Raw genomic sequence first — 17,140 nt, 5'->3', positions numbered from 1 at the left:
ACTTTTAATCGTCGAAAACTTAGCTTAAACAAAACTTTTAACTTCTTTTTTTAGAATTACTATGGGCCTCTTCTGTTCTAGTTCAAAATACAAATCGAATTCTAAACAACTACCTTAAAGAAAATCCAACTCACCATCACAAACTGGGCAATTATAATGCGTATGCCGTTGATGTTTGGGCCTATCGCAGGGCACGTAGCACTCGGCTTGGTGATAGTGATGACACCGGCCTCGCACCTCAGCACCCGGTTGTCCTCGTTCCAGTCGGTGTGTGACGCGTGCTCCGTGCCGTTGTACCAGCAACCCTTGCACTTCGCGCAGCAACCCTCGCGAGCATCACCACCGCGCAGTCGTCCATCTGCCCGCACTCCTCCACACCACTCCGGCACTCCACGAAGCCGTTCTAGAAATAAGTTTTGATAACTTGTTAATTTTATTTTTTTTACTGAAGGCAGCAAGGCATTATCTGCCAGTCAATCTTAGGGTCAAATGGAGAAGCAGCTGGAATGGGTGCAATTAAAAGTACTACCTAAATTTAATTGTACCAATTTTTGTTACTGTAAGGTTTAAAATGTGAAGTAGGTTTATAGGCAGCTTAAATTTAATGACTGTTGCTAATGATGATATATACGAAGTTCAAGGTGACCACATGGTAAGTAAATGCTTCGTCTCTATCAACACGAGAAACGTTTTTGGTTAGTTTTTAATACAGACTAAGCAACTGTATAAAATATTTAGTACACACTCAGCGAATCTGCAAGTCATTGATTACAGTTCGTCGTATGTTTTATTGAAAGCTCTGTTTTTATTTATCTACTCTTATCTTTCAAATTAAGAAATATTTTATACTAACATCACTCGTCTAAGTGTCTAATAGAGATATTTATTCAAATTGATGCGTAAATAAAATTTGGCATTTATTTCTATAAAATCAATAAGTAATCTGCGTTTAACTGTAAGTATTCGCGTTTAAATCACGATCAAAGAGGAATAATGTAATAATAAAGTATTAGCTAATTGTAGCTCAGTATTCACATTTGTGTCGGCATCCATCACCGATGTACAATTGTAAAACCTTTACTCAAGAATTTACTGTAGGGCCGGTAAATAAATTACATAAGTCTTTACTGTCGCCAGTTACATTGACAATAGAAAATAAATTCTACGAAGTCTATGTCCATACAATAATGACCGGCAGAACACAGTAGCAAAGCTATAAAATGATAAATTTTATCACATTATTTTACCAATTATACGCTAGCTTAATTAAAATTGGCTGGCTAATGACCGGATGGTGGTATCTGGTGACGAACTAATTTTAATGTAGACATTTTTTTTTGGTACAAATACGAATAACCAGCTGATTAAGCGCTGAACATACGTTGGATGAATAAATAATTTATTAGGAAATATGAATAAAAAATCGTCGTTGACTGACGTGATCATCGTTTGGCTGTGGATGGAAAGATCGCCTTATAGCGTTCATTTTTATCAAAGTTGGTATAGTGGTTTAGCAGCTAAAGGGTAAAATAGCGAAGCAAAATTACTATGGAATATGAATGATTCGATAAGGAAAAGTTGCATACTTTTCAGGTCCTTCCAGTTTTAATATGCACCGAATGTATTTCGGAGTTTATTGGCACTTTGTTTTGTTTATTTTTATTATTATCTTTTATGCGGTTGCTATGCTGATACGGGAATGGAAATACGCAATAAGTGTGCCAGTTACTCGTAAAGTAGTTACTAACAGAGAGATTGGTTTTACTTTATGTAGTTTTTTAATGTTCTGGGACGGGCTACGGACGGTATACGACCCTAGTATTTTAGCTATAAATGGGAGCCAATTTTCTAGATGAGAAACGTGAGTAATATAATTACTTATTGCACATGACTGTCGCGTATGTTCAGTAGTTCAATGTACGGACCTGTGTAGTCGGGTTCGTAGGATCGAATTCAGGATATTAAAAGAGAGTTTTTTTCATATGTCTCTGTATGTATGTACCTATGTGTTTTCTTTATCTTTTTATTAAAGAGATAAAAGCCTGGTGATAAAAACATTTTTAAGTAACTCTAAAAAGAGGAGGTTCTCTTTCGTGTCTATTATGTTTTTTTTGTATGTTTGTTTCCTCAGAACTTCGGACTGGATGAACCGATTTTATTGGCACTTTCTTTAACATGAAACAATTGTTATTTGTTCACATAAAAAGTGATCAACTTTGGCTTAGTAGATTTTATTTGAAGTTTGTATGTTTTTGTTGTTATATTTCTGGACACGTTTCACTTCATAAATATCTAAACAAAACTAATTGTAATGTCAACGCAATGTCGTGAAGCAACAAACAAAACTCAACTCATTTTACTTTCACAAAAGATGACAATACGTTTATGCAATTTTTGTAAGCAAGCTACATAATGGAGGCACGTTTGCGGTCATATTGTCTAACACTGGCAAAGGAATGCAATGATTCATCCAACATTGCACGAGAACAATAAAAAGAGTCACAGAGAATATAAAGACTGATTAGAAATACAAAACGGAACTGATATTAACAAATGTATAATTATTACATTTCAAAACAACAATTAGCGTTATCTAATACGTAACGGTAATATTATGATTAAGTACTAATAGTTCATGAAGCATGTTCGTCCATAATAAGATCAAAAAGCATTCTCGTAATTATTGTATGCGTTATTTTATGAGTCTTTGTTCTAAAACGCATTTGCATGGGCACGTGGCTGAGTCGGAGTCAATGTTAATTGCTTTTCTACATAATAACCTCTCGGTGTACGTAGGTATCGCCGGTGTATGGATGTATGTGCTTGTAGGGATCGTAACCGTTTGATATTCGTTTTAATTTGTGTCAAATGGAGCAGAACGTTACTGCTAAGGTTTGTTTGTTGATACCGTCCTTTGAATTTTAGTTAGAAGTCGTTTCTGAAAGTATGGAAAGTAATTTTTAAAAAATAAGTTATTCTGGAAGTATGGAAAGTAATTTTTAAAAAATAAGTTATTCTGCAAATAAAATAAGGTTTGAAATGTCATTTTTGAAGCTAGTTGGAATCTACATTTCTTAACTGGCTACCCTTTGAAAAAACATCGAATTAGCCCCTTTTTCTTTGTTACAAGTACAACAGTGCAGAGTTAAATAATGGCAACTGCGAATAACGATAAAAATAAGCCTCAAAACGTTGAAACGTTATGTCTCCTTTTTACCACGTCCCAAAGTGTCAAGGAAGAAACAAAAACGCTATTTGCTTCTATGTTAACGAAAATAACGCAAAAATATGCGTGCGAGGCTATGATTATGTCACTATCCCCCTACGATCGTCGCAAAGGTTGACAACTAGCAATCATCGCTGTATTTACATACTAGCAAAAGAACAAGAGAATTCCATTTAAATTTCATGAAAAAGTGCAAAATGTTAGCTTAACAGTCACTTTAAAACTCAAAAAGTTCGAGATTAATATGCATTATGTGTTACAATAAAAAAGTAAAATAAAAAACATTCAGTGATATTTCAAACATTACTTAACTTACTACCTAAATTCAGTGTTAAAACAGTTTACAAAACCAAAACAAAGTCTTCAATCAAAATGTAAATAGTGCATAAAAGTGTATAAAGCTTGGTACATAAACAAAACTTTCAGTAGTCATTAAGTAAAAATAATTGTGTAAGTGTTAGTGTACAGAAACAGTGGAAATATTAGAAAAAACTTTAAATTTGTGAGCAAAAATAAAACAATACACAAAGTGACTATTTTCAAAACAAAACTAAGTTTAACTTCCATAAAAACCACTAAATTACAATTTACCATACAGTGAAAATTTAAAAAAAAAGTGCAAAAGTGACTCTAACCGTAATTTGAATTGCAACCGCCATTACCGATTGTTTATTATAAACAAATAAAATTCACGACAAGTGATCAATAAATTCAAAAAATTTCTCATGTACAGCTGGCTCAGTGCACTAGCTTACTACTTTTGCCGATCAACCAGCAATACAAGAATGTCCGCGGGTTCAAATCCTCCTCGCAACATTCACTTTTCGTAAATTTCTATATATTTAAAAATATTGATAAATAAAATACATTTGAATAAATAAAAGCTTGTAAAAAGCAAACACAATGACTCAAACTTGAAAATAAAAAATAACAGTGTTCGCAAGATGGCACCACTAGTAACTTGCCACAAATGTAAAAAAATGGTCAATGTAAAAAATACTGGCGCTATGCTCTGTATGTAATAACAGGTACGAATTAGATTGCGATGGCTATCCCGAAGCGACATACCGACTCAAAGATGCCGAAGCCAAAAAGAAATGGAGGTGCAGAGTATGCATCAGAAATAAAAAATATGCTGCAACAGATAGTACATTAATATTACGGTGCGTAAAAGCAGACCTCGTTAAAAACACTATCTCCAACGCAACAAGAAGCTGATCTAATAAATAAAAATATGGGTGACAAAACATTGCGCCAGTCTCCTGTACAACATAGCACATTGTTATTTGACTCCCATATACTTACAGAATGCGAAACATCTGACGAGTCATACAATACTCCCCAAAATATCAAGAAGGTGTTGATAGAACAGTATCTGATTTAGTTTCGACCTCAGAAATGAAGTACACTATAGCTCAGCTCACACTTAAACTTGAAAGCACCGAAAATGAACTGGGAAATCTGTTGATCGAAAATAAGGACTTGCACACCACAGATAAACAAATTAACCTTAGAAAACCAAACTTAAAATCCATATGTCATTCTGCTACGATTGATGACAGTCTTAAGCTCAAACAGAAGAAAACCCGTGCCCTGTCACATCAGCATAACACGTATTCTACACCAACCTCCCCATCGTTAGACAGTAACAACATTAATACCAACGACTGCGGAAAAATTTCACTATTGAAACAAGAGATAGTCACTCTAAAACAACAATTAGAGGTCGCAGAAAGGGAGATCTTAAATCTCACTGGGCGCATTGAAGAACTCATGAGAAGTAGTCATACCTCATGTGAAAATGATGCTCAGGTACCAACGCACGCAACGAGACAAAAGTCAAATAAATACTGCAAAGGTATCGAAACTCAACTGCTCTAAATGTACCAGATATCTACCCCGGGAAGAGGATATTCATCTTCGGATCCCAGCGCTGCGTCGGACTAGCAGCAGCCATCTCACATTCGCGAACAAACCACACGGTACGGGAACATACAGCGTCGTCGCCGAAACGAAGCCGAATGCCACCGTCCAGCGAAATCTTAGCCAACTGGTAGAAATAGTACACTGTCTGCTGATGACAAACTAGTTATATGTATAGGGGAAAATGATCGTAACTCAAACCAAACATATCTCAATTGCAATATATATTAGATACATTCAAAAATAACACTATAATTGTATTAAATGTCTTAAGTACGCGTATTTAAATGTAAATAAATTGAATTACTCCATAAAAGACATGTGTAAACAGTATAAAAAATGCCACTTTTTAAACCAAAAAAAGTACGAAATTGTACGATATCTGTCATTCAGTGAACTATATTATAGATTGTTGTGATTACAGTGATAAATATTTGAACCCTAGTGAAATCGAAACTGGTTAGCGACTAACAAATCAAGTCTTAATGTAAACACTAGTTTAAGGAACCTAGGAAAGGGACAATTCCCTATACTTTAGTCGTCTTCAAAAAAATAGCCACATGGAAACTATAACCCTCAACTGGAAGTAAAGAGTCCAAAAGGGACCATACCCTATTACTTTCCTGTTATAAACAAGAATAAATCATTTTTTCGAGCCCAAAGTAAATAAGGAGCAAAATTTTAGAATACTCCATCAAAATATTGCTAGTATCCTATCAAAGAAAGAACTATTAGAAATAACGATTCAAGAATTAAAAGAAGTAAATAATGATCCGGATGTTATATGTCTATCTGAAACATTTATAAAAAAAGGTAACGAAAATTACGTCAAAATATATAACTATACAATGGCTTCTAATTTCTCAAGAGAAAAACAAAGAGGTGGTACTTGTATATTAATTAAAAAGGGTTTGAATTATAAAGAGTTAACATTTGTAAAAGGTCATGCAATACAAAACACTTTTGAAGCCTGCGGTGTAGAGATAGTTTGTAATAAATTAGTAATTATATCTGTTTATAGAACACCTCAATCAGATCCAAATCAGTTTTTAACAAAACTAAATTGTCTTTTACATGATCTGCTGAGAAAATATAGATCTAAATTAAATTTAGTAATAGCCGGTGATTTCAATATAAATACTCTAAGAAAAAACAACATAACTAATGAATTACATAGCCTGGCAAATAATTATAACTTGACAATACACATTAAGGTACCAACACGTAAATTGACCTGTATTGACCATATCCTAAGCAACATCTCAAATGCCACCTCAACCGTGCTACCTCTACATCTTTCAGATCATGATACAGCACAAATGTTGAGCTTCCCTACTAAAAATAAACCGTTAAAATTAGCAGCATACTATATTTTCAAAAAAGACTACAGCATAGAAAATATCCGAAAATTTAAGGAATGCTTGCAAAGCTTGACTTGGGCTAATATTCATCTAAATACCGATTCAAATTCCGCATTTAATGAATTTCATGATTTGTTGTGTTTATTTTACAATCTTTGTTTTCCAAACGTAAGAGTTAAGGTTAATACTAATAACAAAAATGCACAAAAATGGATAAGCAAAGGTCTTAGACAATGTTGTAAAACTAAAAGAAAACTACGTTATCAGTATTATAAAAATAAAAATTCAACTAATAAAGCCAAATATAAAAATTATTCTTATCTACTAAATAAATGTGTATATAGCTCAAAAAAGAACATAAATATTAAATATATTAATGCACATGATAACAAATGTAAAGCAACATGGACTGTAATAAAAAATGAAATTAACGCTACTAATTCCAAAGAGAATATAGAAAGCATAAAGCTAAAGGACACAGTTATTACAGACCCTTTGAAAATAGCCTCTATGTTCAATAACCATTACACTAACTTAACTTCTATTCCAAATCAACAAAGTGCTGACCGAAACTCTAGAAGAAATAAATATTACAACTCAATGTTTCTGAAGCCATTGCTAGAAAATGAGGTGCTACAAGAAATAATGTCTTTACGCAATACCAGATCTGAGGGATATGACGAAATTAGCACTAAAATAATAAAAACCTGCTGTAACGAGCTAAGTAAGATCTTAACTCACTTAATTAATATATCATTTTTAAATGGAATTTTTCCTGAGAAATTGAAGTTGTCCATAATAAAGCCATTGTTCAAAAAGGGAGATAAGGATGATATAAATAATTATCGACCAATAACTTTAATACCGATTTTATCTAAAATTTATGAAAGGTGTATGTATAGAAGACTGATTGATTTTTGCAATAAATTCAGAATTATAAGTGACGAACAATTTGGATTCCAAAAAAGTAAATCTACAACTTTAGCTACATTCTCTCTTATGAAAGCAATACTTTCCAATGTTAACAATCAAATGACCACTGGACTATTTTTTGATTTATCAAAGGCCTTCGACCTGGTATCACATGACATATTGCTAGAAAAGTTGGAAGCTATTGGAATAAGGGGACCCGCTCTACAGTGGATTATGTCCTATTTGAGTAATAGGAAACAATGCGTTAGTATCAATAAAATTAACAAAAATAGAGTCATGACATCCTACTGTTCAGAATATAGACATAATAAATACGGCGTGCCACAAGGAAGTGTGCTTGGCCCAGTATTATTCCTTATATACATAAATGACATTACAGAAATAACCAAACACAAATGCATCCTCTTTGCTGATGACATATCTATTGTAGTAGCAACTGATAAAAAACAAAATACCATTACAGATCATGAGCGTGAAATTAATAATACTATCAATAAATTAATACATTGGCTTGACGTTAACCGTTTAAAAATAAACCTAAACAAATCCGTCTATATCCAATTCAATAATACAAATAATAATAAAAATAACATTAAACTTAATATAAATAAACTCAATGAGGTAACGCATACAAAGTTCTTAGGTATAATAATAGATAAAGATATTAATTGGAAATTACATGTAGATAATATTAGCACTAAAATTAATAAATTCGTATACGCACTCAAGCAAGTTAAAAATGTTACCAATATGAAGACTGCCTTTATATCATATCACGCCTATGTTGAATCGATATTACGATACGGTGTTATAATGTGGGGCAATAGCACCGACATGACCAGAGCATTCATTGCTCAAAAAAGTGCATACGATCAATTTGTGGACTAAAACCCGACGAATCATGTCGACCACTGTTTAAAAGACTTGGCTTGTTACCGCTCCCATGTATCTACATTTACGAAATATGCGTATTCGTAGTTAAGCATATACAGCTGTTTAAAACTGCAAATGAAATATGTCCACGCAACAGACGAGATCCTTTTAGATTAGCACAGAGTGATCTACCAAGACTGACCAAATATAATAAAAATTGTCTTGCAACATGTGTGCGGATATATAACAAGATGCCAAGTAAATTCAAAGTATTAAATATAAGATTATTAAAGATTGCATTATATAAATGGTTAAGTGATTGTAATTTTTATAGTTTAAAAGAATTTATGGATTACAAATGTTAATGTATAAATAGTTTAGTTTCCTAAAAAATTTGCGTGCTATGTTCATCTTAGCTAAACATGCTTGTACCTACTATATACCTATTTAACACCTTTGTATACCATGTTTAATGCAAATAAACGATTTATTATTATTATTATTATTATTATTATTATTATAACAGAAACTCTACAAACATATTTTAGTGAATTTAAATAATTTTCAAAAATATAAAGCATTTAAAATCATAAATCTATAATTTGTCTATACTGTTCTAGGAACTGCTAAACCGTATTGAACCATCCAAGAAGTCAAGCAACTTGTTAGCATGTAAGCTCGCAGACATGATCAATATTGGAGGCTAATATTTGCTCAAATCTGTAAACTTATCAAACGTTTTATCACCAAACATTATGGCGTCCTAATTTGTATGGTTCAAAGGACACTGTGGAGTGGAACGGGCGTATGTCATTGGGAACATAGCAACTACATGTATAAGCTATCCTCGACGCGTTGAAGAACTTCAAACTTTATTTTGAAGCTCATAAGATTTTAAATCATTTGTCTACCACACAGGAGCTAAGTTCGTGACTGTATGCCGTGTAACCAACTCCTGTCGCTATTGTGACTGGCAAACAGTCCCATGGATTAAACAATTAGAGTTTTTGTTACAACATTTTATCAAGTAAATTAATGATTTCTTTAATGGATCCTACCTCGTATCTGCCTTATCTTAATCCATCATTAAAATGAATGAACATGTTTATGAATGAGACGGAATTTAGCTATATCAGTAAGCAGAAGAACATAATAATTCTCACCTATTTATAACCTCACTATCTTGTAAATTATTATCTGAACTCAGGTAGAAAACGACAGAAAACTGCGACATAAACATCAGAAACTAATGTCTATACTATACCGCTCATACTAAAAGAAATAAATGACTCTGTTATTTTTATAGTGTAAGCAACGAGATACTTGCAATAAATGTCAGACACACAGCGTGTGCTATGTAGAGTCGTAATGTAAAGAGGATTTAACAGTTTTAATAAAAATATATTTGTACGTAAAATAGTCAACAATAAAAACATGATAAATTGTTGGACGAGCTGCAGCGAACGTGTATACAAATTAATGTTATTGCATACACCGGCTTTAATAGTCGAAGCCACTTAGACAAATGGACGGAACAAAAGAGGTTGCCCTCTTAATTTTTTAGTTCAAATAAAACGGTCTAGTACCGAGGTCGCTTCAGATACATTGTTTATTGCTTTTCAATACTTCGACCGAATTTCATGTGCGGCTCTCTTTGAAATCACCCTCAAATAGCGTAATATTTACGTTACACGTTGTATAATAACTGTTAGTCTGTCGACTGGCCATTACTTGTTATAAATAATGTGTAGGCACCGAACAAAATAGAACAGATTATGAACACAGATTTGGTTAGACAAATTGGGGTACGTAACTAAGGTGAAAATTATATACGGCTTTCTGGAATCGTTAGCACATATTTTATATATATTTTACCGAAGATTTTCTCGGAATCATATAACTCCTTTCTATTAGAAATGAGTTAATAATATAGGCTATGTTTGTATGAAATAAAGTACTTTACACTTTGAAGTCTCCGAAATAAATTATTCCTAAATCCTTAGTTAATTATACTTTTTGTTGAATGAATTAGAAAGGTTTCTCATCGTATCGTTTGAAGTGTGCACCGTGGTCAGTGTTCTTAGTGGCCAGGTGTTTATAATTAGGCTGGCAACCTGGGCAATCGCCATTACTCGTTAGTCGCTTCATTTGCAAGTTTCCGTGTGGTCTCAATTGCAAATATACTGGACGCGTGCATCATGAATAGATTACGGAGGAAGGAGGGAACGTGGGGTCTATTATGTTAAGAGACAGGCTGTTGGCGACCGCGGCATGCATTACACTCCTGACTCCACATGTGTCATGCAAATCGTATAAAATCTTGAAGAATTGTTCAAGGATATACAGAACCATATTTTTTAAAAGCTATTAGCAGGAACTAATTCGAAACATGGGATATTTAAGTCTCCTTTCGATCGAAAAACAAATGATACTCAAGTAATTCGTGTGCAGTCTAAAGAAAGAATTTAAAGTGCTAGAGATTGAAGTAGGTTTGAAATACAAACACCACGAGTCTTATATTATTCTTAGCAATGTGTTTTATTACCCGTCTGGAAATAAGAAATAATTAATGTTGAATGTAACACCTGATTATCTTTCCGCACTAGACTTGTCGAAAGACTAGACTAAAAAATGGGTTACTGAGTTAACCGTAGGCGGGTTCAGACAACGATTCGTTTGTTTATTAAATTATTCGTTCGAAATTAACTAACTTCTACGTCACTGATTAATTGAATTACCAAAAATACTGAAAGATCCAAATAGTTTTTTATTTCTATGAAAATAAATACAGAACCAAAATTAGGTCTTGTTGAAACATCTGAAGAATGCGGATTACTTAACATTTACGTTGTTGAGTCAGGAAGACTTTTTTATTACTTCATTTACGTCATTCGTAAGGGACCTGCCTCAATACATACCTCTGAAGTTCTTAGATATTGTATCAAAACGCTATCACAACAATTTACATTGAAATTCAAAGAAGAGTAGAAGGTCGGCCTTAATTCATGTACCCGTATTCTATTATCAGCGCACTTAGACATATTTTTGCCATGTAAATTGATCGCAAATAAGATATTTATGTCACAGATAGTATAATCAAATCAGTTAAAGTGAACACGCCGAAAACATCACTAAACACTTTATATGAAAGAAAATTTGCAATCAAATCAATTATTTGTAACGATGATAAGGAATATATAAGTAAAATCTGATCTACGCTTAACCTATGAGCAGTTGAAGAGAACTGTGAGAAGAGCGAGATAGCGCTTCAAGTGGACGTAGCACCGTTTCACTCACACGACGCGATAAGTCGGGGCTGAAGCGCTGGTAGAGTGGTAGCAGAGATAGGATCTACGACCAGTGCTACGAAGTTCTACGGAATGATATCTGATTCTAAGAAAAATAAAATCATGTCACTTACGTATGTATACTTGATATTATCGTGTAAATTTTCATTTAAATTGTACTGAACACTTTTACTTGAGTTTGTAAAACAAGTTGTGGAATGCGTGTGGGTTGATAGAATGTTTCTCTGCAATAAAGGTTACCTATTTACCTGGTTTTAAGCTTGCGTTTATTCGTGAAGTTACTTTCCTTCCCTAACTTAATTTGCAATTCTTCAAATAAGTTATTTTAATTTGATCAATTTTACTGAAACGATTTATATTTTGCTAACAATGTAGTTAAATTTGGACTATCAATAAGAAACAAAAGGTTTTATCTAAAAATCAAATGTATGTTATGTACTTTTAAGAATATCGCGAATCAGCAACCAAATAGGTGCTTAACATAAATTTAAACGAGAACCAGCGTGTGTTACGTCCCCGAGCAGTCTGTGTAGATCGCGACTCCATTATGTAAATTAAGAGATAAACATTTTAAATGAATGTTAACGTCCACATTTTATACAGCACATCCAGTATTTCTTGTGATATAACTACTAAGAAACTGCGGATTGAAATTATCAAGCATTTCAATGAAATTACACTTCGGCTTAATCACGTACGCACTAGGTGGCAGGTGTACACGAGTACTCGCCAATAGGAATACATTAAAGATATGCCAGCGATTATGGGCGCGAAATGTTCTTTGGAAGGCTTTTTTATGTTTAAAATACGCCATCTTTATTGCAAACTATTCTACAGAACGAATGAAGTTATTATCGAGATAAAATATATTTTTAATTAACCACCTCTTTCTTTTATTACATTTGACTGCACGAAGAATTGAACATAAAAATAATAAGATTGCACTTCGCCTAGAAAATTTATTTTTCGAACCGAATATGGTTTTATGGTGCAATTTTAAAGTACATGTATTAAAGATCTATTTTTATTTCATAATGGGGAAAAAAATTACAATACACTGTACAAGATTTTTACAATGAATACAACAAAATTAAAATATAGATTTATCTTATCAAGAAAACAAAAACGATTTTTTTAAAAAGCTAATAATATCAGTCATGCGATGTCGACGCGTGCATGTTACGTGTCTACGTATAGCCAATATGTAACATCATAAAGATATGTTTAATGAGCTAGCAACTGTATATCATTATATAACTCTATTTTGTTTATTGCTAAGCATTATACCTACAGAATTCTAAACAACTAATACAGTCCTTATCTGTTGTGCTTCTTTGAGCTATTTACAATCAAAGCGTTGTAAAATTGCAATGTTTGTATGCGAGTACTGAATGCGAAAATTTTTACGTTTAAAATTTTTATGTATATTCTATTGTTTGCTGAGAATTTTGATCTTTTGGCGGCGGAATAATTTTGCGGCTTTCTTAACCCTAGAAGATAATCATATTGTGACGTACGTTAAAGATAATCATGCGTAAAATTGACGCATGTGTTTTATCGGTCTGTATATCGAGGTTTATTTATTAATTTGAATAGATATTAAGTTTTATTATATTTACACTTACATACTAATAATAAATTCAACAAACTATTTATTTATGTTTATTTATTTATTAAAAAAAAACAAAAACTCAAAATTTCTTCTATAAAGTAACAAAACTTTTAAACATTCTCTCTTTTACAAAAATAAACTTATTTTGTACTTTAAAAACAGTCATGTTGTATTATAAAATAAGTAATTAGCTTAACTTATACATAATAGAAACAAATTATACTTATTAGTCAGTCAGAAACAACTTTGGCACATATCAATATTATGCTCTCGACAAATAACTTTTTTGCATTTTTTGCACGATGCATTTGCCTTTCGCCTTATTTTAGAGGGGCAGTAAGTACAGTAAGTACGTTTTTTCGTTACTGGCTCTTCAGTACTGTCATCTGATGTACCAGGCACTTCATTTGGCAAAATATTAGAGATATTATCGCGCAAATATCTCTTCAAAGTAGGAGCTTCTAAACGCTTACGCATAAACGATGACGTCAGGCTCATGTAAAGGTTTCTCATAAATTTTTTGCGACTTTGAACCTTTTCTCCCTTGCTACTGACATTATGGCTGTATATAATAAAAGAATTTATGCAGGCAATGTTTATCATTCCGTACAATAATGCCATAGGCCACCTATTCGTCTTCCTACTGCAGGTCATCACAGAACACATTTGGTCTAGCGTGTCCACTCCGCCTTTAGTTTGATTATAATACATAACCATTTGCGGTTTACCGGTACTTTCGTTGATAGAAGCATCCTCATCACAAGATGATAATAAGTATACCATCTTAGCTGGCTTCGGTTTATATGAGACGAGAGTAAGGGGTCCGTCAAAACAAAACATCGATGTTCCCACTGGCCTGGAGCGACTGTTTTTCAGTACTTCCGGTATCTCGCGTTTGTTTGATCGCACGGTTCCCACAATGGTTAACTTATACGGTTCTTGTAGTAAGTTTTTTGCCAAAGGGATTGAGGTGAACCAATTGTCACACGTAATATTACGACAACTACCGTGCACAGGCTTTGATAACTCCTTCACGTAGTATTCACCGAGTGGTACTCCGTTGGTCTGTGTTCCTCTTCCCAAATAAGGCATTCCATTTATCATATACTTTGTACCACTGTCACACATCATGAGGATTTTTATTCCATACTTACTTGGCTTGTTTGGGATATACATCCTAAACGGACACCGTCCTCTAAAACCAAGTAACTGTTCATCTATGGTCAAATGAGCCCCTGGAGTGTAATTTTGTATGCACTGATGGATAAAGAGATCCCATATTTTTCTAACAGGAGTAAATACATCGTTTTCTCGAAGTGTGGGCCGTATACTTTTGTCATCCATTCTAAGACATCGTATCAAAAAATCAAAACGATCACGACTCATTACAGAGACGTACACCATTGACAAAGATCGATCAAAGAGGTCATCTGTGGACATGTGGTTATCTTTTCTCACTGCTGTCATTACCAGAATACCAAAGAAAGCATAGATTTCATCTTCATTCGTGTCACGAAATGTAGCACCTGTCATAGATTCCCGACGTTTCAATGATATCTCAGCATTTGTCCATTTTACAATTTCCGAAATTATCTCATCAGTAAAAAATAGTTTGAAGCATAAAAGTGGGTCATATATATTGCGGCACATACGCGTCGGACCTCTTTGAGATCTGACAATGTTCAGTGCAGAGACTCGGCTACGCCTCGTGGACTTTGAAGTTGACCAACAATGTTTATTCTTACCTCTAATAGTCCTCTGTGGCAAGGTCAAGATTTTGTTAGAAGCCAATGAAGAACCTGGTTGTTCAATAACATTTTGTTCGTCTAATATTTCACTACCGCTTGACGTTGGCTGCACTTCATGTACCTCATCTATAAACGCTTCTTCTGTATCGCTCTGGACGTCATCTTCACTTACGTGATCTGATATTTCACTGTCAGAATCCTCACCAACAAGCTCGTCATCGCTTTGCAGAAGAGCAGAGAGGATATGCTCATCGTCTAAAGAACTACCCATTTTATTATATATTAGTCACGATATCTATAACAAGAAAATATATATATAATAAGTTATCACGTAAGTAGAACATGAAATAACAATATAATTATCGTATGAGTTAAATCTTAAAAGTCACGTAAAAGATAATCATGCGTCATTTTGACTCACGCGGTCGTTATAGTTCAAAATCAGTGACACTTACCGCATTGACAAGCACGCCTCACGGGAGCTCCAAGCGGCGACTGAGATGTCCTAAACGCACAGCGACGGATTCGCGCTATTTAGAAAGAGAGAGCAATATTTCAAGAATGCATGCGTCAATTTTACGCAGACTATCTTTCTAGGGTTAATAAGCACGTCTAATGTAATGGCAATTTAAAATGTCTAATCCAGGGTTCTTTATGAAATATAGTTTTAGGTACACCAACCTGGGTGGGTTTTAGTGAGTTAAAAATACAACTCCCTTTCTTTCTATCCAAAGTTGGAGGAGTCGGTTAAGAAAAGGTCAGTTTTATTTTTTCTACAAAAATGATTAACTCGGTGTAAATAATTTTATTCTATTTTCCAGGAATTTCTCAGAAACTATTTAATCATTTATAATAAATTAATAGTATACCTTCATGCGTCAGTGATATTAGTATATTATTTTCCTATTCCAAGATTACAGCTGCTATTTAATATTAATTTATTTATTTGGAAAATTTCCGTACAAACGTACTACGTATTAAATAATTATGATTTGAAGGTGGCACGTGTTTCGTTGCGCAAATTTCCAGGAAGCGTTGAGGATATTTGACGCTTGCATTATCAAATGCGGGAAGTGACGTTTCAACGAAATACTGTGACATTGTACTCGAAATCCGGAGCAGAAACTCATAATAAAAAATAAAAATGATAACACGATATATTCAACTACAGGAGGAGCTCGTGGCTGAGTTACAACTGCACGAATTAATCGATCACGGGTTAAGCTAAGCTTGATAAGTACGGGCGGTCCGTGGATGGGAGACCATCTATGTTATACAGAGTTGCTTCGTGTTTCAGAAGACATGTCAAATTGTGGGTCCCGGCTGTTATTAACAAATCGCTGACAGTCGCTACAGTTAGTCAGAAGCTAGAAAGTTTGTCAACCAATCTTACTAAGGGGTATTGTGTTGCCCACTATAACCGTGTCGTAAACACTGGTAATAATTTGCATCTGCTTAGCCTGGAAGCCAAACCCCAATAATTTGGTAAAAGGCTAGGATGATGATTTAACCATAGAATAGACAATACATTAGAATTCAAAGATATGGAACACGTGACATTAGAAGTTGATTGCAATGAAAAAGTAAATTTGAATGATTTGAGTTATACCAACATTTCGGTATCTTATTCTACGTAACACAGGATTTCATAATAATAAAGCAGGAAAACGAAACTTATCCAGTTCAAAACCCACTCAGTTGTAAAGCACGTTTGCTGTAAATAATAGTGTTGAATGACAAACGATAATATCAATACCTTTCCTAAAAAGGCAGCAAAAGCTCGCCACTGCAGCATGCCAGACAAGTGACAATCAACGCCAGTACAATCAGAACAAAATCCTTGATATAATTATTTTTATGTAGATTTACCGAGTTTAGAATGGAGTGCTAATTATACACATTTAAAGGCAGGTACTTATAAGCTGTAATTGTATCTAGGCAAGTAAGTGATCCCGGGGCGGCGCGCGCAAGGCCGCGTGTGGGTGCGCGCGCGCCGCTGTCGCGCTGGCGCCTTCACAACACCGATTTTTTGCGCGCGACACGCGCCTCGTCTCCACTTTGATATACGTACTTATTCGATTCCAACATCTTATCTATTCACTCAATAGCTAAGTAAACATTCAGTTCCTACCCATGTTTTGTTAATGTTAAATGTT

At 33.9% G+C, this 17,140-nt stretch overlaps 1 protein-coding gene across 1 annotated transcript in view; it reads right to left on the bottom strand.

Moving 5' to 3' along the window:
• Positions 1-297: 297 nt before the first annotated feature.
• Positions 298-17,140, bottom strand: part of LOC113504685 — a gene marked incomplete at its 3' end in the record, with an annotated part of 29,310 nt that continues 12,467 nt past the window's right edge. The window contains exon 3 of the mRNA XM_026887102.1: positions 298-403. Coding sequence (XP_026742903.1) covers positions 298-403 — 106 coding nt within the window. The remainder of the gene's footprint in view (positions 404-17,140) is intronic.

The sequence above is a fragment of the Trichoplusia ni genome, chromosome 22, assembly GCF_003590095.1.
Source record: "Trichoplusia ni isolate ovarian cell line Hi5 chromosome 22, tn1, whole genome shotgun sequence".
Lineage (NCBI taxonomy): Eukaryota > Metazoa > Arthropoda > Insecta > Lepidoptera > Noctuidae > Trichoplusia > Trichoplusia ni.
The sequence above is the reverse complement of the archived record's forward strand: the minus strand, read 5'-3'. Positions and strand labels throughout refer to the sequence as shown.